Below are 22,132 nucleotides of genomic sequence, written 5' to 3'. Positions count from 1 at the left end.
CACTTGCTTATTCTTGTCCAGGCCTTTCTTATCTCATCTAATCATTATTTCTTATCTTGTTCATTTGTGGTTTTGCAGCTGAGGATGGTGGTTCGGTAAAACCATCGAAACTAGTCCTGTGAAAGTTTTGTAAATATAACGCTGATTTTTTTGTTTGACTTGTGAATTAGTATTTATTCGGCGTGTTATTGTGTCTTAATTACTTAGTATATATTTCATGATTTAAATTCGTGAATACAATAACTTATTTCCAGCTAACATAGTCAATACTAATAGGTTAATTAATAGCTTGTGAAGACTAACCTACAATATGTAGATAAAAAAGGCATGTTATAAGTAATAATGAACGTAACTATGAACATAACTGCACTGCAAACAATTCTCGACACACTACAGACAGACTAGATAGAATTATCTTCCTCTGCATTTTCTCTTTAATTTGTTGAATGAATTAATTCAACTCTTCAATGATTGGAAGTCAATTCTTGTGAATACATACTTGCCCTATGTTCAAACCCCTACCGAACAGGATATACATCTAACACCTACTTCACATCATCTCATCTATTTTACTAGTGTTTGAATTTTTTTAGAGAGGGGAGAGTAAGAAAGGACCATAATTTTAGGATACTAGATAAAGAATGAACTTTTTTCTGAGACAGAAGACTTAAAAAAAAAAAAAAAAAAAAAAAAAAAAAATTAATATAAAAATAATATTTAAAAATACATTTTAGTTTTCTTTGCTTGAATAATTTTAGATAAATCTGCTTTAATAAATAAATCATTCACAAAATATTCAAAAATAATATTCTTATATATTTTACCACTTCAGTGTAATAAGCTTACCTCCTTGCTCATCAAGAGCAACCAGAGTTTGAATACCAGTGTCCTTACTCTAAAGGCAGCAATAACAGTAATTTCAAAATTATTAAACATGCAGAAAATTATATGTGGATAACAAATTAACTTCAAAATATAATGTATTTGTGAAGACTACTTATCACACTCATCTTCTCAACAATAATTAGAAAAATTTTGAGTATCAGTATCCCTTTCTTTAAAAAATGGTTTAAGGATAACAAATGACCTATACAAAATGCTTACTGTTTTGAGAAAAATTAAATAAATAATTTACAACAAAAATTTTTAAGATGGAGTAAGTAGCTTTGTTTCTAAGTGGGGAGGGGGATGAATTACGTATCATTTAGATAATTCTTTAAAATACACAAATTCTTACTGTAAAATAATAAAATATTTTTAATTTAAAATATATGGACAAATGAATGACATACAAATGAAATCTAAGGCCTTTTACACAGACAATAAGGCAGGAAATAAGGCATTTTACACAGACAAAATATTTTCCTCCAAGATGATAAAGTAGGTTTTTCATTTAAAATAAATAAAATGCTAACATTAAATCAACAGAATTTGAAGAATATATAATAAAATGAATTTTAACAATTTAAAACAGTAATTTCTAAAAAGTAAACAAGCTTAAAAAAAAAAAAAAAAAAAAAAAAAAAAAAAAAAAAAAAAAAAACCACTATCCTAAAGTATTATTATTCCAATGTTTTGTAATGTATAAATATTAAATTGGTTAAATATGACACTAAATTTGGTTGTATATTAAAAACTAATGGTTGTATATTTGATAATAGCTAACATGAAGAACAGAGTTGTGAAGCTGAAGGAACCAAAAGTCTCTTTCAAGGAAGCGGGGGGGGAAGTAAAAAAATTCTCATTCATGACCCACCAAACAAAAGTATAAAAATGTACTTATCGGCTTGCTAAAAATGCTCAAGTGCAATTTTTTTCATTTAATCATTAAATATTTCTTCAATTAAAATAATTCTTTCAGTATATATATATACATAACCATTGAAACACCTCTAAACAATTCTAGAACCAGCAAGGAATAATTAAATAAGTGAAAAATAGTTTCTGTCACTTTCTACTAAACTTTTTGTTAGAATATACAAGTCTAGCACAATTTTTTTTATTTATTAGTGTTAAAGTATGTATAAGGCAATGAAACCTTAAAATAATTCAGGAAAGTTTAACTGACTTTCATCTGAGATTCTGAAATTTACAGTTAAGTTAAAAAAAAATGGTTAAAATTGATTAAAACAGAATGTATACTTTAAATTAGAAATGAATGAAGAATTAAAATTTCTTTGTTTAGCATAATTTCTACTCAAAAATGGCAGATACTTATCCTGAAAACCAGGAAGCTAAAAACTCAGGTAATGAAAATTTTATAATTATGAATTGACTCAATTAAAATCATCCGATAAAAATCTGATGTGTACACCACATGATTTACTTGTATAGAATATTAAATTATACACATTTTTTCCTGCATTTCATTAAATTTTTTCCCTCAAATTTTATTACAGATATATTTTTCATTCAATTAATTCAGTTCTCACTTTGCGGCAAGGCAAAAATACATAAAAACTCAAAATATCTTCATTAAAAATTTTAAGATATAGAACAACAATTTTTAAGATTAATATTACAGTTTCGATGCAAAAACAAACAATTCAGCCAGCAGGCAAGAAGGGAGTGGACAAAACCAAGTTTCATTTTGGACCCACTCGGCAAAAAAAACCTGAAAAATGGCAGATTGTTTCTGGCTTCTATACTTAATACACTATTCTGCCAAATTTCCAAATGCAAAATATAGTTCTATACTTGATACACTATTCTGCCAAATTTTCAAATGTAAACAAATATGGCTGCTATGGTAAAAACATAGTTTACCATAGCAGGTTTAGCCACACTTAAACAACTTTTAAATTGTTGATAATTCTACAACTATTGCATGCAGATTAACTAAAGGCATAAAAACCTTAACCGGAACATGCAGACAACATAATTCAATCATTTTTAATGCAAAAAATGCACAAACCTTTGGTGCGGTCGATTGCAACCAAAACGGGAGGTGCACAACTACATGTTATAGCAGTCCTTATATAAAAATTTCAATGTTCTGAGAGTACTTGTTTCTGAGTTATGCAAGATACATATGTAAATACATACAGATGCCACAAAACAAATCTCTTCTGAATCCATTTTAAATCAATTTTATGATTTGTTTGGGAAAAAAGAACACTTTTTTCAGCCCTTACATACAGATGACAAACAAAAATATCATTAAATTGCATTCAATAGCAATAAAAATGGATATTTTCACTAAAGTATTATGCCTGGAATCTTTCATGATTACAATACTTCCTTTACTTCATACAAGGAAGTCAAAATCACAGTAAAACAATTAAAACTGAAACTGTGAAAAATTACTTAATCATCAATTATATGTTAATGAAAACTGAAACTAAAAAATAAAGCAGAACAAAATGGATCCAAATAGGCATTTTTTTAAAACCTTTATTATAGCAATGTCCCATGAAGAACAGAAATGCATGTCAAATCAGAAAGTAGTGGCTTCAGATTTCAATAGCAAGGCATATTCATACAGTTCGTTCAATATGATGTTACTCATATATTAATGTTAACTAAAATAGCTAATGAGAAATAATATTTTGCTTTCTGCACAACTGTATTTCTTTAATCAAGGATATTTTATTTCCACTCCTAATATGAATTTCAAATTCTTTTCCTAATGTAAGAATGCAATTATGAGTGATTACTTCCTTAATCTGATAGTGCAGATGAAGAATAATATACGAGGGTTGGAACTTTAATAGTGGCAACACAGCTGAAAAAACGATACGCAACAAAACAAAAGAATATCGCGTATACCACATGTAAACTACATACCTACCTTACCTCTCAGCAAAAAGACTCGTCCTGCCTACGTCACGCGCATGCGGAGTGACGCGAAGAACAGATCCTTGTATTAGCTCGCGGTCTAAAGTAAGTGTTGTCAGGATGTTTTCAAAACAAGAACAACGATGTTGGATAAAAATTGAATGTGCCAGAGGTCATACAGCACGACCGTCACTGCGCAGTATTACTGCTCATTTTTGGAGCACAATCTCTGACCAGCTTTGAGAAAAAAAACGGCGACACTTTCTGCAGAACACTCCTCTCATTTTGCATGACAATGCTCGGCCGCATGCAGCGCAAGCTGTGACTGATTTGTTCAAGCGATGGGGCTGGGAAGTGCTTTACCATCCACCATACTCCCCAGATCTAAGCACTTGTAACTGTGACTTAATTCCTAAGATGAAGGAACCACTTCGTGGCACTCGCTTCCAAACTGTTCCCGAGATTTTTGCGGCAGTAGACCGGTCCATTCAAACTATCAACAAAACAGGCGCTGTTACAGGTATTCTGCGACTTCCACATCGTTGGAAACGGGTTGTACACAATGCTGGCAATTATACTGAAGGACTGTAAAACATGGTGACATGAATCACTTTTGTATTCCTTGTAAATAAATAGTTGCCACTATTAAAGTTCCAACCCTCATATTAAAATCTACACTACCCGACATTGAAAATGTAACACCGAGAAGGAATGGCCTGAAAATTATGCAAATTAAGTGTAGGCATACGTCACTAAGTTATGCAAATAATGTGAAATACACACCTTATCAGTGCATACTGAAGAAGATATAATGGAAGGAACCTGCAGAATGTTCAATTTTTATGCCATTATTTCTGCTAGGGAAATCATCCTATAAAATTTCTTTTTGTCTCCAAGGGGATTCGTGTAACAGCAGAGAATACCAGGCCATCATCAACAGAGGCAGTTACAGCAGACAGATGATTTTATGAGGGGCATAGTGATCGGACTGAGAAGGGCAGGTTGGTACATACAACAAACCTCAGCCGACACACTCCTGGAAACATCCACACTGCATTAACTGTGCTGACAATGGTTACAACAAGAAAATGTGGCAAGTTCGAGGGGTGCCGGTACAGCCAAAAAGATGTCAGCATGTTCAGGACATTCTGGATGTCCCTATATCGATTGGTGGCTAGTGGCCTACACTCATGGCATTTGTTAAGAAGACTGTCACTGACCAACATCATAGATACCAACATCTGCAGTGGTGCTTGGATGATGGAATGGCACAGGGTCGTGTTATCAGATGAGTCACACTTGTCTCTCCAATGATAGTCGCCACGTATGAGTGAAGTGTCGATGTGGAGACAGGTCCAATCTGGCAGCAAGTGTTGAATGCTCCACCTCGTGACAAAGCGGCATCATGGTTTTGGCACAAATGTGTATGATTCCAGGTCACCTCTAGTTCGTATTCAGGACACTATGATGGCCCAATAATATGTGGATGATTTGCTGTGGCCAGTGACACTCCCCTACCTTCAAGGAGTGCCCAGTGCCATTTATCAGCAGGATAATGCTCGGCCACACACTGCTCACATCAGCCAACATGCTGTGCAAAGGTGTACATATGCTTCCCTGGCCACCGTTCTTTCCTGAGCTCCAACACATTTGGGATGTGAACGGAGGCTATTTGCAGACTTTGTCATTGCCATGTCAAGAAGACAAACTGTGGCAAATGGTTGACAGGGAATGAAGAGCCATTCTTCCCGACACCATCCACAGTTTCATCGACTCTGTACCTAGATGTGTTGCTTTCTGTATCACTGTCCAAGGTGGTTCTACAACCTACTGAGCAAACGCTGTTCTCGCTCTTTATTATGCGTATAATTTCAAAATAAAGGTCACTTATTGTTTGTTGCTGTCTCTCTCTGTTTGTCGAGTTTCATCTGTTTCTGGCCACTCCTTCTTAGTGCTGCATTTTCAATGTTGGTTAGTGTCACTTAACTCACTTTTTTTATTTGCTATTAAAGAAATTAATATTAGGCAATTTTAAATAATATTAGTACTAATTTGCTACCATGCATCAGATAAGAAATACTTATTTTGCTAACTGAAAAATATGTAATAAAACTTTTTTAAACAGAAAGAGAGATCTATAGAAACACTAAAAGTATATAATAGTGTCTCCATATCTATTAATAAAACATTTCAAAAACCAACCACTGGTATGTAAAATTGATGATAATCCTAATGCTATATACTATCTACACTATCTACAAATAAGTATTTAGACACCTGTGATAGACGAGATAATTATAAAAATAAATATTCATATTCAATAGCTGGTAGAGCCTCCACGAGTGGTGATTACAGTCTCACAATCCTGAGGGTCATGCTTTCCACACGTCCTTGCATGATGGCTATTGGTATTTTCTTCCACTCGGGTTGGAGAAAACATGTAAATTCCTTCACCAATATTGAAGGATTGCTACAGCCCTTAATTCAGTGATCCAACTCATCCCAGAGGTTCTAGATAAGGTTTAGGTCTGGCCAGTTTATTCAGTTAACCCCATTGTCACCATGCCAATCCATGGTAGACCCCTCACATGACAGCTGGCATTGTTGCCCTGAAAGTAACATGGGTCCAACTCATAAAACTGCCCACAATGTAGGAAGCACACTAACATCCAAAAAAGTGTACGAGGGTGTTGGCACTAAGCTTACCAGGAATTTAGACCAAGGGTTCCATTCTGTACCAGGAGAAACAGCTCCATACCATTATTACACCTCCACCAAACTTTACTGCAGGTACAATGCATTCCAAGAGGAGGCATTTTCAGACAGATCCAGATTCTGTCAGAGACCCAAATGGTAGACAGGGTTCATAGCCACATTTTAGTTAAAAAAATAAGCACTTTACAAGCACATTTTAAGAAAAAAAAAAAAAAAAATAAGCACCTGTCTAATTACATTATACACAACTGCATAACCTTAAAAGAAAAATTAGACTTGCAATTTAAAATATGAGCAATGCAATGAGCATTACCTCAACCATGGAAAACAACTTTTTTTTTTAAATTTTAAATTTACAGAATTAGTTTACAATGAAAAAAAAAAAAAAAAAAAATATGCAGAACTAAACTATATTACAAGATTTAATGATGAAATTTCAGTTCAAAATATAGAAAATAAATAATAATAAGCCATATTAATTGTATTCGCTTGGCACCTAATAATAAATACAATTTATTTTTCCACTCATATTAATATTTAAATAATTTAAATCAAAATTCTGAACATTTTCTAAATTTTCATTGCATTACAGTTTTTCCTTAACCTATATTCCAAGCGAAGTAATTTAAGTAAAAAAGAGGAACATTTCTGAAATCAGGAGAAGGGAAATTGCTTCATGCAGTCATCCTTAAACAGTAAAAGCTTAACTAACCCGCATACTTGGAAATTGCCGAATATTCCTTATAGTCGAGCGTAACTGGAAAAAGAGGAGGGGGGATTGTAGACGTTCTTTAGATTTCTCGGCTAAATAAATGATTTTGACATTTCGATATGTGCATCATATAAATATAGACCAACGGAACTGAGAAGTATTCTGCTTAGAAAGCGCAGTAAAATTCTTTTACGTGTTTATAAATAAATCTCAGACTGAACATCAAAATTAATTATCTCTGCAAAATATGGCATACATTATATTGCACAATACGTGCGGCAGAATGCTTCCATATGTGATATTACGCAATCGGAATCAAAAGCTGTCGGTATTCGAAGAATAAAGAACTAAATAAAAGAAAAGAAAGAGACTTACTAATTTGGGGTGTTTTTGATTCTAATTTTGAATAGACTGCGTTAAATTTCTGGAATAGAATCATTCTTCGCTTGGGTTGGGTAGACCGCAAAATTTTTAGTCTTATTCAATCCCGATTGGACAGTGACAAAAAAAAAAAGTCCGCTGCTTCAATATAAGAGATTTTGCGGAGAAAGAGGAGAACCTCCCAACCTCTGTACTGTATAATGTATTGGGGGAAAAAAATTATTCTGATTGTTCGATTACTTTCCTTTTATTTAAGCCATTCCGAATATTATTCCTTAGAAAGCTAATCTGTGTAAAAATATACCCATTTTTGGAAGTTTATCTACACTTCAGCAGCTACTGCAACTATATTATTATAAATATTCATACATATGCTCATAATATAAGCATAACGATCATAATAAACACGAATATGAACTGACCATGCGGAACGAGAATGCAAATTATTAAAATCTTGATAGAAATTCAAACGTGTGTAGTATTTGGGTGGGATGAAAAGAATACCCGAATGTACCGGAATTTTCTACGTTTTCGCAATTCTTGGCCAATAGAAGGACGTGCACCTGTCTGTACTCTCGCACGTACCATAGGTTACGTTAATGCAGAGGAAGGGGGGAAAGCAATTTCCAGGAGTATGATTCACCATCTGACGTTGCATATACGAAAAGTTGTTTATTTAGTTTCAGCTTTGGTACGGGGAAAAAATGAGCGTTCGTTAAAAACAAAGGATTAAAAAAAAGAACTAAAAGCAAAAAATAAGCACTAAAAACAAAAAAAATAAGGGCTTTAAAGAAAAAGCAAGCACATATAAGGGCCTTTATATTTTATTTTCAAATATAAGGACTTATAAGCACTTGTAAGGACGGCTACGAACCCTGGTAGAGAGATAACCTTGATTCTTTGCTCCAGAGAACCTGTTTCCACTGAACCAAGGTCTACTGTCAACATGTTTTACACCATATTAACTGAGTTGTGTGGTTGGACTTTGTGAACAAAGGCAGCACTACCATGAAAGCCAAGCAGATGTGTTTCTTTACAGATGGTATTCATCAAAACACTCCCACATGCCTGTTGAAACTTGCTGAGCATGTGGGCCATCGGTTGGGTGCAGTTCTGAATTTTTTGGAAAGCATATGTCGGTCTCTATCTCTCAGTTTCATCGGTCTGTTGACTCAGAGCGCAATCTGACAATCACTGCTCTACTCCACTTCTGAAGCATGTAGACCATTCTCAGTTTTGGGTAATTCAGCTCATTAGATATGCCCTTAAGGATCAGCCATGTCTGTGACATCCAACAATCATACTCAATTGAAATCAAATAATGACATCTTGCATGTGCCCATCATGACATCTTGCATGTGACTAAAGTCAATGTTGTTTCCTACACAATATTTAATGGGGGAGGGGCATGACATATATCAGGACTGCAGATATTGCCATTTGCATGGGTGTCCAAATACTTATTGGCATATGATGTAATGCAATGCTTAACTAAAACTAAAAAGTTATTTTTTTTAAGTAACGTAAAACTCAAGTCCCAAGTTTTATAAGAAAAAATTAAGACCTTACCTCTTCAACCAACTGAAGCATACGTCTTGTACTTTCCAATGACTGAAAAAATATTACATTTAATAATATAGTAAAAAAATTGCATTGCATAAAAAATAATATATTAAAAAATTGCATTGCATAAAAATGACAATTTTTACATAGAGTCCAGATTAGTAAACAAACTTCTTTCTGAAGAATGTGAAAATAAATGCATTAATGGAGGGGGTGCCTCTTAGCATGAACCATAAATATTGGTGTGAAATTTAACTACACAATAGCAATCCTACCAATTTATTAAGCTTCATGAAAAAAAAAAAATAATTTGTAACTTGTCATGAAAAAAGTTAATTTGTAATAAGAGGAATGCATTGCATAATATGATACATATATTATTTACTATTTGCAATGCTCTGGTTTTCTAAAAAGAGAAAAACAGATTGCTGTGAAAATGGCAAGAACGACAGTTCTTTCCGCATACCAATTCGGCATTATGGATAACCCTGCTGCTGCACACATAAAACAGTGCACAGCTATTTATGAAATGATATAAACAGGTTACCACTTTTGGCACTCTGGTGACTGTTAACTTGTGTATGTTAGCAGAAAAGTACAAATATATATATATTCTAGCACAAGACATTTGGAAACCATTACAGGAAAGGAAAATTTAAAGCTTAATTTGATGGCCATTTTAAATGGAAAATTAAATAGCAATAGAGAAAATGTAATTTGTGCAATCTTGACATATTTTTGATATTACATTTACTTGGTCACTCTTCCAAAGCACAACTTTTCCTCAAACAATCTAACAAGTTAACAGGAGAATTATAGATAATTCACATACAATTACTTTTAATTATGGAGAAAATGAGGTTTTTTATAGTTCTCACATCAAGATAAAACTATCACATCAATATGAAACCTTCCTGTATTTAAAATACCTGTTAAGATTACGGTAAAATTTTACTTGGGCCATATGCTTGGAAAAAGAAAAAAAAAAGGGGGCCAAATGAATACATGTTTACTCTAAATTATCTTCTGTTTGAAATTCGACTAATTTTAACCCAATACACATACAGAATGTGTAAGAATATTAAAATACTGTTTTAACCCTTTCACTTCTGGTGGTCTAATACTGAAATGACTTATTCAAAATTCTAAATAACACACAGCAAAATAAAGTTATATATTGATATAGCAAAATAACAGATCTGCAAAACTATATTATTTTGTAAGCATGTCATAATGATAACTCTGGTTTGGTTTGGTTATGACAAAAGACACGAGGGCTATCTGACTAAGAAGAAAACTTTCTAGGAGAAACTGGCTCATATACATGTTAAGCACTGAACTATCAGTCTGGGGTTTAGTGGCTGGTTTAGCGAGTTTACCGTTTAGTGGCTGAAGGGCCCATTATAATGGTAACATTAACATGTTTTAGGACTGAGTTCGTAAAGATAAATGTCCTACTTTAAGAAAATGTGCACTAAGAATTTGTTCATATTTTACTACTAGGTATCATTGCAAATGTTTGTTTTCATATATGATGTATTTAAAATAAAAATATTATGCAAAGAGTACAGATTCCAATTTATATAACTGTTTAAAAAAAGTAATTCGAATTATACTCCCACTCATAACAAATGGAGATGTCGCACTATTTAGATTTTTGGATCTGTCATCATTTATTTTGTATCTATAATGTAATTATGCCAAGTTATATTTCTTGAAATAAAACTTTTAATATTCTCAAATTCCTTTCATGCACCTCAATAACTTTTGAATTTATATTGTGCAATTATTGACAAAAAGATTGGCGATTCCTCCATATGCAATCAGTAAAGTTGTAGCACCACATAAATTAAACATATTAATAAATCAAACAAAAATAAACCCTTATTTAGGTGTCTCCTGTGAGCTCAACCTATCTGGCCTCCAAATATCAATGCCCCAATGACTGCCTGTGTTGTCTTATACTTGGGGGTGGCCCTGTTACATTCAAGAGAAAAATTCATGACGGTATTTTCTAATTAACGACACCCTCACTTTCAAAATTACATGTCTGGCCTGTTTCTTAGTAAATACAGGATAACAGTTTATTCCACATGTGCATATTCCATGAGATTAATTATATGTGGATTTATGCAATTTATTCTTAATTGGGCCTGTTACATTCCGTAAAGAAACAGTTAAAGAAAGTATGGTACTTTTTAATTATCTACAGCCCCAGTTTCAACATCATGTATATTACAATGCGTCTAGTATGCTTTTTAGTATATATATAATAACAGGCTAACTCACAAATCCTTATCACACATGACTGATTATACATGGATTTATGCAATTTATGCTTAATATCATTTTGCTAAACAGCATCAACCAGCTGTAAAAAATGTATGCATTAGTTATGTATAGATTATTTTTTCTTCTAATCATAAAATTTTTTGTTTCATATAAAATTCTTTTTATTGTTATTTAATAAAAGAATAGCATTTTAAAACCAAAAGGTTTTTATCAATTCATGAAAGTCACCAATGAGTTAAATACTTTTTGTGGGAAAGAGGAACATGGATAACCAAAAGGTTTCTTGAATTGTCTTATTGAAACTATTCTTATGATTGAATCTTCAGTAAGTAGTGAAATGATTAAAAGCTTAGGATATATTACATTTGTACACTTATATATTGCTAAATTAAAGTATACAGGTATATAAAGTATACAACACTGCAAACCAGGTACAATATCAGATTACCATAAATTCAACTAACTAGAAAACTCAAAATAGTCGGGGTATTTTTAAATTTTAGAATTTTCTTCCCCCATAAAAAATCTAAGCAAATGAGAGACTTAAAAGCCATCATAAAGCCCATATAAGGCTATGATTCAGAACAAACAAAAATTGTCACAAAACAGATAACCATGATGTAGATACATTCATGTTTTTCGCTTTGGTTTTATATAAATCCAAAATTTTCTGTAAGCTGGTTTTTGTGAAGGACATAACATTAAATGCTGTTCATCTGTTTTTCCATAATATTTGAAAAAAAAAAAAAAAAAAAAAAAAAGGGGGGGGATTAAAATTTAAGACATACGCTAAATGGAACAGCATGCAGTGGAGTATTTTCAAAATTAAGGGATCATGGTATGAAAAAAAGTACGTTAATAAACACAATAAGCTACTTTATTTAACAAATGATAAACAATGGAATGCAATGTGAAAAATTATGACAAGTGATTTAACAGAGCAACTTAAAGATGAAATTAACAGATGTAAAAAACATCAACAAAAGTTAGTAGAAAAGAAAAAATAAACTCAATAATAAAGTAAAACACAAATTCTTAGTTGGAAAAAGCATCTAGTGTAGAGCCAAAGGTGTGAGGAAAGAAAGAAGCCAAAATGTGCTTATATGGCACTGAAAAAAACGTGGCATGCTTTTAACAGAAGTTACCCAAATTTTGTAACAAGCATTTATATTTTTATTTCATGGACTACTTTTTCCTTTGTGTGTTCCTCAATGAAACTTGCATATGCTCATTCTAGAATTAAATTAAGTCTGTGGCACTTAAATCAATTATGCTTTACAATGTTGCTAAACAGTATATTGCAGGATTGTGGTAGTTTATCCTTTAACAAATTATTTAAAAATATTAGGCATACAATAATTTCATAAGCTTCATCATGAGCTTTTTCATTTTTATTCAAGTATTTGAGAGAGTCCATGCACACAGAATGTTACTACAATGGCAACCAACTGATCTATATACTTAAGGTTATCATCCATGAATAGTAATGCTTCAATACCATACTAGGTGATTGTTTGCACCTGAGGCAAAAATGATGCTACAGCACTGACTTTTTTGTATTCATTTTAAATAGATAACAAACCACTCCTTGAGTTGTATACAGATTTCTTTTGCTATTCATGTATACTGCAAAAATTTTCAATATGTTTGAATAATTTCTCATAGATGTACCTTTTTTAAAACTACTTTTTAAACTGCAGAATATTGAATTACAAAATAAATCACTATACCTCAATTATACAGACATAAAACAGTTTATTAAAAAAAGGTTGTTATATTTATTTAAATGAAGTATTTATAGCCAAAACAACTTATTTTATCTTTCTCCATGAAAATTTTGACTTTAAATTTCTATTTTCAATCTAAAATTATTCCATTTAACCCCTTCACCACAGATGTATCATATATGTGTCAGTAGTTAACCCTCTAATGCAATGGCATGCATATTAATGCAACTCACCTTAGAGAAGGTATGCAGTTGCAATAGTGCAATCTCATAAAATAGGGATGTTACATGTCCTTAAGCCTAACTTAAAAAATTCAATAAAAATGTTCTTTATCAACTGCTGTGATTTCTTCTGTAATCATAACTAACAACAATATAATCATAAACACAAAATATCAAGATATTTTAAAAAAGTTTTTAAATTAAAATCTAAATCCAAAATAAAATATTTGACCCATCTCGATTAAATATTGTACAAAACTTATGTATATTAAAAAAATAATAAAAATGTACAATTAAATGTTATACCACAAATTATTCCGAAAGGAGACAGTGTTGAGATTTCATTAGTTGTGAAAAATATTTTGAGATTGAGCTTTTTAATTATTCCCATTAGAATACTTCATATTAGGCACATCAACAGTACTAAACTTTGTTGATTTCAGAGAATATGGATTTTCTCTCATCTTTTGTTCATAGAAATTATTAGTTTCTTCAGTTATTATGTTCATTAGGATCATCATACAAAATATATTGAAAAAAATCAATCTCGTTCTTTTAACTTTGAATTAAATTTTCTCCTGCAATTAATTCCCTTAAATTCATATAGCTTCAATTCCTTAACAGATTCATAGTCCATGATTAACTAACCATTGCTGTGTTGGATTGTAAGTTGGAAGCAAAACAAGTTTCCATTTCAGTCTCAGACAAAATTTCGGTATTTAAATCACTACTCTCACTTAAATCTAGAGTCTTTGTTGTCATAATAGTCTCCTATGGGCATGTTTATCATTTGAGTACACTCTTCTTCCCATAAAAATTTTGTTCTCTCAGACATCACAATCTTAGTTTAATTCTCTAAACTGGTGCAAAAACTGTCCAGTGTTTATATCACATGAAACCACAGCTATGCATCAGCTGTTTTGTTTACTTTATATTTCTGGCTTGTACATCTAAATGAATTATCAAAATCAGAAAGTATTTTATGGACACAAGGTCAACAATGTATAGATTTAAATTAACTAACCACAATGGAAGCAAAGCACAATCTAGCGATTTAAAAAAAATTCTAAAAAAAATGTACAAATGCATGTATGATACACTCAGCTGGTAAATCAATGTAAGCAGCAATGCACCAGTGCAACACCCAATGCTAGTGACATTTAGGACTGATATGCACATATGACACATAAGTTTCCAAAAGATTTTCAGTTCAGCAGCATGCCATCATGAAAGGGAGTTAATAACTAACACTGTTTCACAGTATTTAGACACTACTTTTAATTCCTGATCTCTTCATTTATTTACAAATAGCTTATTTAAACTTATTTCAAATAGCTATAGGAATAAATTTATTTCATTCTTATAGCTTATTTAAAAAATTAAATGTGTGTGTATGCTTTATTGTTTCTAATTGTTGCATGATTTAACATTTTTTAGTCAAATGTATTTTTTAGCATAAGCTTTTAAACATTACTCTTTCTTATACAATTTTTTAAATTCTACAGCTCAATGCACAAAATTCTTGACCACTAAGATTTCTCTAATTCATGTTGTCTTGCTACTTTCTGATATATATATATATAGATGAGGGAAAAAACATAAAACATTCCCACTTCTATTGCTTTTCATATCATTAATTTTACAATAATGTTCCATTTTGGCAAATTTAAAACAATATTATGTGAAACACATTAAATTGTGAATTAATTATCAAAATGAATCATAGAATTCTGAAAGAATTTCTTACTTCATCAGTAACTTGATTTGCCTTCATTTGAAGGATCTCAATTTCTGATGCTCCTCCAGACATTTTCACAATTTCTTTCTGAAAAATGAAAATAAAATTTTTACAGACCGCAAATAAAAAATGGTGTATTTGGTTTGGTATAACCAATATAAAATGCTATCATTCTTTGGAAATATATATATATATATAAAGAAAACATATACAACAGATATTGATTATTAAGAAGTTGTTAAATGCTATCAGCAACTTTTGATAATACTAAAATATATCAAACCTTGTTTATACTAACCTAATATTTATGAATGCATGGTTGTAGTTTATTGCAAGTCACCTTCTTATACCACTATATTTAAACAGGGAAAAGAATCATTCAAATATGATCTCAGGTCACAAAGTGGACATCACCTCTGAAGAAATATTAAGGAATATGTGACAGAGAAAATAATATAATAACATTTTCTCAAGCTGCTACTGAAATGAGCACCAGTATTAATAACAAATAAGATCCTACCTGACTAGCTGGAGATACCAAAATTCAGTGCCAGATGGGTACTCAGTGCTCATGCCAGTAATGAAAAAACATTTCAGTCGAATATTTGTAAGAACTGCTCTCAATGACAAATGTTCATAAAAACTTCCTTACAGTTAATGACAACAGATGAAGATGAAACATAGCTTGTTGAACATTATGATTCAGAAATGAACCAAGATAGTATGATATGGAAATACGTATAAAGGATAAACTTGGTTTCCTAAGTTCAGAACCCACACAACATAACAAGTATTTATTATGCTATTCTCTTTATTTGACATTAACACATCCAAGTGATTTCTTTTGTTTCCAAAACTGGAGCAGCACATGCATGGTTTATAATTCAATAACAATTATGAATTAAAGCCTACTGCCCAGGAAGGAAAGGCTAACAAAACATGCTTTTCTTTCTTAATGGATTACTGTGCTAAGTGCATTAAAGGCAAAAGGAATTTAAAAAAAAAAAAGCAACTTTAGAAATTTAAACAAACATGATAGGCTAAATAATTAACTGAATAATTCCTCCACAAGTGGATAAGTGGTATTACTTAAGAAAATGAAACATTAACAGTATTTCATTCTTTCTGAAGTAATTCTACCACTTATAAATCCTACAGATGCCATATACTCTGACCAAAACAAATAGCTATTACATGGTGGTTCCTTGTGCCAACACTTGGGGTTTCTCAAATATTGAACAAAAAATGATTAACGTATCAGAGAAATTACCAACACTAGAATAACTGTCTGCCTTGAAATTTTATTATGGTATGGCTAAATTGAGCTTAGTGAGGTAACAGACTACATGTTTTTGATATCCCTACAACAGGTGACCTGCCCATGAACCATGATTAAACTAGATGAACAGCAGTAGTAGATAAATAAATAAATGAAAAGAAATTATACATATTTATTTTCATTACTAGGTTATTATACAATGTTACCAGAATTTACCGATATCCTCCCTAAAAGGACCTATATCCCTTGATGAATATCATAGTAAATAGCTTACATAAGCAGTTCAAGCAATCCTATCTGGATCTGTCAACTGAAGCAGTTCTATTTCAGATTTGTTGATAGTGTTTATTTTACTATTATCAGATATAAAACAACATGACTGATACCTGATTCCTCTCAACAAGGCCAAAGACTTGTCACCATTGTTGACAGATTGTCACAATTCAGCAAGGTGATGAGGCATTGCAGGTGTTTTCCTCTCATATTCCATACCATTATTTGTTTAGAATGACCCCAGAAAATAATCTGTTGTGGGAGTGCTGGCATCATACCAGGATCAGTATAATTCAGATGATAATTTGCTATCCAGTTAATATATCATGTGATTCATATTTATAACCAACAGCAAATACTGAACATACATTCTACAGTTCTCTTACTAAGTTTTCTTTAAAATTTATTGCTTTAGATATTTATTGATACAAAGATTCTCTAATGTAGCTTAAAAAGAAATTTAATTTTTATCCAAGAAATGAGAAGTAACATACAAATGTTAAGTAGTATTAGTACATGTTTCATATATAGTTTATAATTGCACAAATTCTTCAGTTAATAGCCCAAACTTTCAAAAGACACAAATGCAGATTTACCAGCAACTCATTAATACTTTGAGAACTCAAAAAATCCGCATTTTATAAGGAAAAAGTTTTAAAATATTTAGAAGTTTTTCACGAAACACTGCTAAAAATTAAATCAATAATATATATATTAAAACATAATAAATATAATTTGAATGAAAATTAGATGCATTATTTTCAATACCCACTCAAAAGTTAGTTTTTTTCTCAATATTCCTCCACGATGGCATTTCTCCCTTTAGGCAGATAGCCCCTGCATGCCTTACTCTATATAATAAAAACTTTTCACGAAATACTGCTAAAAATTAAATCAATAATATATATATTAAAACGTAAGAAATATGTATAAATATAATTTAAATGAAAATTAGATGCATTATTTTCAATACCCACTCAAAAGTTAGTTTTTTTCTCAATATTCCTCCACGATGGCATTTCTCCCTTTAGGCAGATAGCCCCTGCATGCCTTACTCTATATAATAAAAACTAACCTCACCTATGTGCCTAATTACAAATATTTTAACATGCATAATTTTATATTTACATTTAGCCCTCAAGTTTCAAACTTTTGACTTAAAACACGTTTTAGGATACATTCATTATCAAATTCAAATCTGGTACAGCACTCAGTACCTCTTTTAGCGAATTTACCCAGTTTAATAATTCTCTGATAATATAAATAATAACTATCCATTTCACATTTAAACATTAACCTCACTATCATCAGATTGCAATCTATCACACAATGAAGGTTTCTTTTATGTCGAAGTGTCCCATTTCTCGATTTGTATGGAACTGTCATGTGTCGGAATACCATCAAAGCTGTCAAGAGAGCTTCTGGATATAAACAAAAACCACCCTATCTGGAGACCAAAGCTTGGGAGCAGTGCTTCACTAGTAATGCAAGGTTGATCCTCCTTTCATTCTTACCTCCATGGGTGTGCTACCCCCGAAAACTAGGGGTGGAAAATAGAAGTCCAACCTCTCTTCAGAGTAGCCTGCGGCAACCACTGTTTCATGTAAGATGGACAAGACAACAAGAACAATACTAATAACTATTTAAACTTCTAATATTAAATTTGGCTGCTTACATTAATTTCTTTTCACCATTAATAATAATTATGTAAAAATGCTGTTCTGTAAAAATGAGGACACATATTACAATTTCATTCATAAAAACAATACACAAATTACTCCAAAATATAATTGTATTTAATATTTTATCAATTTGAATCCCCACACTCTAGCTTAAAACATGCCAAAATTTTATGCTTATTCCAAAAAAACCTATGTCTAATAATACAAAATTGAAACAATATATTCTGTGAAATTGATTTTAATAGGTGAGAGATTATAATTTTCAAGAAAAATTACATCATACATTTCACAAATTAAATGAAAAAATTTAAATACCTTAAAAACAGACTAAAATAGAAATAACTTCGGGCTGATTTAAAATAAAGACAGAAGCACTTTCACTGAAACTGAGTAACTACAATATACACTCAGCTATGCTAAACATACATGTAAAGCTAAAATACAGGAAATCAACATTTGGTATCATTTACATGTCAGAAAACCTAACATGATACTTCAATAGCTGTATAGTGATCATGTACAACACAGACAAATATATGTTAGTACTTCTGATAAAATTGCAGCAAATATTTTTTATTATATTTATAGCTTCCAGACGCATGCATTTTTATTACTGACAGTAATACTTAACAATAAGAAGAGTTTCAAAGAACCTTGCTTTTATAATAATCGGAATTTTTACCAAAAAAATATATAAATAAAATATTTTTTCATTACTAAAAGAAAACTACATCACAGTTTAAATTTCTAAGAAATATTTCACAGCTTTCTGTTAATTATTAATGGATATAATTTTAATTTCTGTATAGTTATTAATAATTACGTCAAAAAAATTTTGGTCTTATAAGAGCAACAGCATAAGAATTATTTAGAGAACATATTTCCTTAATTATGCAAAATTAAAAATAAGAATTCTTCACCACACATTTAAGACTTATGTATAATATGCGCAAACCTTAAAAATACAAATTATTCTCAATAGCCTCTTTAAATTGCGAATAACAGAAACGTCAAAGGAGGTGGAGCCCTTAAAATATGATAACTATTACTCCAAATATACATAATTTTAAAAACAATGCATTAACGTGATCGCATTTTGCGTTAATGTTTTGATATTGGTAGAAATTAATACAATCAACTTTACCTGTTGCAGATAAAATTAATAAATTAAGGGACGAAACAGGAAACGTTAAACAACACCACGACCCAAACTACAGAAACTATCATTGCCAAAACAGGAACATCTAATAGCTATATCTGCAGTGTAATTATAATTGCATCAAAGAGAAAACAATAGCAACGAAAACAAAAGAAATAAGAATAAAAAATTATAACCTGAAAATCTTTTATGATGGTAAAGCAGTTCGAAAAGTTTATCATCAAAGTTCCAAAAAGATAAAAACAAAAACTTAAAAATTTAAAAAAGCAGTGAACTTAAAAAAAAAAAAAAAAAAATTGTGCCTGTGCAACTTTTTAAATTTTATGATTTTTATATTTTTAAAATCTGCATTGAAAACGAAAGGAATGTCTACGTAGCTGCACATTTCTTTCACTCAATCTTTTGAGCACGAAGCTTGCAACACAAATTTGAAAGAGTTGAAACAGGAATCCCCAACCTTTTTTAAACCAACTAAACTTAGAGCACGTACTGGAACACCGATGAGACGGCTGGCAAATCTAATTTTCAAGTTGAATTTGTACGTTGACATAGTTATTACACATAACATACAGATAATATACAAAAAATAGTATTCCGAGAATATAATTATAAGGTATAAAATATAACGATTGCATTCTTACGTGAAATATACTTACGTGAATATTACTTAAAAATAGACTATATTTACAAATTCTTTAGTTTACAATTCGTTGGTATAAAACTTCTGTGTAAAAACTGTGATTCATAAAGCCAGTGTGCTATTTGGCATTTCATGCCATTGGACATTGCTTCATAACTGGGAGATTATAATTATTAGGATCAAGGCCAACTAGATATATAATTGCTAGGATGCTCTTTTGAAGAATGAAAATTTGTTTCTGTTTGTTCTCCAAAAGTTCTCATCTAAAATATTGAGTTTTAGAACAACGTCACTTTGAAGATGCAAAATTTCTAGTTCTAGTTCTTTCTTTCATGAGTGAATAAATTCTGTAATTACGCAATTTATTTTGGTTACGTTTACTAGGCAAGTAAAGGGATTTGTGAAAAAGGTGTTCATCTCAACGAGATAGTATACTGGTAGAGAGCGTATTGCAACCTTCAACCGGTTCCAACATTAGTGTCACGTGACTGCTGCGCGAATTCCGAACGTCCGGAAATACTTTACATTGCTTTCTTTGGAACGAAAGACTGCTGCTCTGCTTGGTCACATAAAATTTAAGTAAAAATGGTTATTCGCTGCAGCGCCTACAGATGTAAAGAAAGTATCGTGAAAGGAGGACTTGTAACCTTTCATAGGTAAGTTAAAACTGCATAATTTATTATTTTATTTTCAGTATTTTTGTCATTTTACTATCTCTGTTGAATTGGTTGGAAAGTTTCAGCCATATTGTATAAGAAAATTGCCGCTGTATATGACATTTTCAGCATGTATTATTAGCATCAAAATGTATTAAATACTGTGACACTATTTACTGGAATCACACTTTACAAATAATTGAATTTTACATGTTTTTTCCGTGTATTCCGTTGAAATAGAAAGCTGCGCCAATTGGCGTTAACCTTTTTTCGCCAAGTCGTGCGCGTTTTGATTTCATAAACAATTACTACCTGCGATAAAAAAAGAAAAATGCTATTATTAGCATTAAATTATTGAGAAAAGATTGTGCGATATGTTTACTTTGTTAAAAAAAAAAAGCTCAAGATCTTGATTCATGCAACATTGAACATAAACAGTTAAACAGCATTATTTTAAAAATCAGATTACTTTTATAAAGCTCAATGCTTTATCATTATTTTCTATAAAATCAATTAAAATAAAAATAATCTGGATTATAATTCTGTCTCATCTACGATGCTGTTAGAAATTTATTATAATTGAAAAAATGTGATGTGAAAAACTTACCATATTTTAAATAGTATTTAAAAAAAAAAAAAAAAAAAGAGAGAGTGAGAGAATTTTTAACTGTTTTGATCCTAATAATAAATACTGAGTTGAAGTTTGTTACCGTTTGATACATATTCAATATAAAATATTTGTTATAGTTAATAAGATGTATTGATCCCCGCCATGACATACACATGAGTGTGGAAATCAGTAATTAAGATTGCATTATTTTGTCCCAGTAATATAATCTCAAGAAAAGAGAGTGCATTATTTTGTTCCAGCAATATAATCTCAAGAAAAGAGAGGCAATCAATGGCATAAATACGTATAATGCAATGTGATTTTCTTTTTCTCTTTAGGATGCAATGCATTAAAATTAAACGAGATTTTTTTTACCTTCTCAAATATTATAACAGTAGTGCAATTAATTTTTTAACGTTATTCAAAATTAAAGTTTCCATCTCAATTTTTTATTATTTATTTTAGATTTTCTTCCTAAAATTATTTAACCTAAACATCTTAAACAATGGTGCAAATAATTTAAAGCGATTATTAAAAATATAGATAAAATATTCAGGAAAAAAGCGGTTAAGTTATATCTAAATATAATTGTAAAAAATCGAACAACCTAATTCGAGGCCGTTGTCTGCTGACTGCTAGCAGACGGAAATAAAAAGCACTACCTGCCATATCAAAAGCGGGCATTAGTCAACATATACCTCGTGACT

At 31.1% G+C, this 22,132-nt stretch overlaps 1 protein-coding gene across 4 annotated transcripts in view; it reads right to left on the bottom strand.

Moving 5' to 3' along the window:
• The window catches only part of LOC118199260 (synaptosomal-associated protein 25-like), a 49,145-nt gene extending 29,560 nt beyond the window's left edge, over positions 1-19,585 (bottom strand). For 2 of the 4 annotated variants that reach the window (XM_035371068.2, XM_035371070.2), the window contains exons 1-3: positions 19,505-19,585; positions 15,136-15,213; positions 9,155-9,196 (exon numbers count right to left, since the gene is read on the bottom strand). In XM_035371068.2, the coding sequence (XP_035226959.1) occupies positions 9,155-9,196; positions 15,136-15,198 (105 nt within the window). In that variant the 5' untranslated portion in view covers positions 15,199-15,213; positions 19,505-19,585. Of the gene's footprint in view, positions 1-846; positions 896-9,154; positions 9,197-15,135; positions 15,214-19,504 lie in introns of all 4 variants that reach the window. The other 2 variants (XM_035371069.2, XM_035371071.2) reach the window with 2 other exon arrangements.
• Positions 19,586-22,132: the final 2,547 nt, after the last annotated feature.

Source organism: Stegodyphus dumicola, chromosome 4 (assembly GCF_044657685.1).
Source record: "Stegodyphus dumicola isolate Sdum_Otavi_A_Nest chromosome 4, ASM4465768v1".
NCBI classification, from domain to species: domain Eukaryota; kingdom Metazoa; phylum Arthropoda; class Arachnida; order Araneae; family Eresidae; genus Stegodyphus; species Stegodyphus dumicola.
This window is presented reverse-complemented; position numbering and strand designations above follow the sequence as displayed.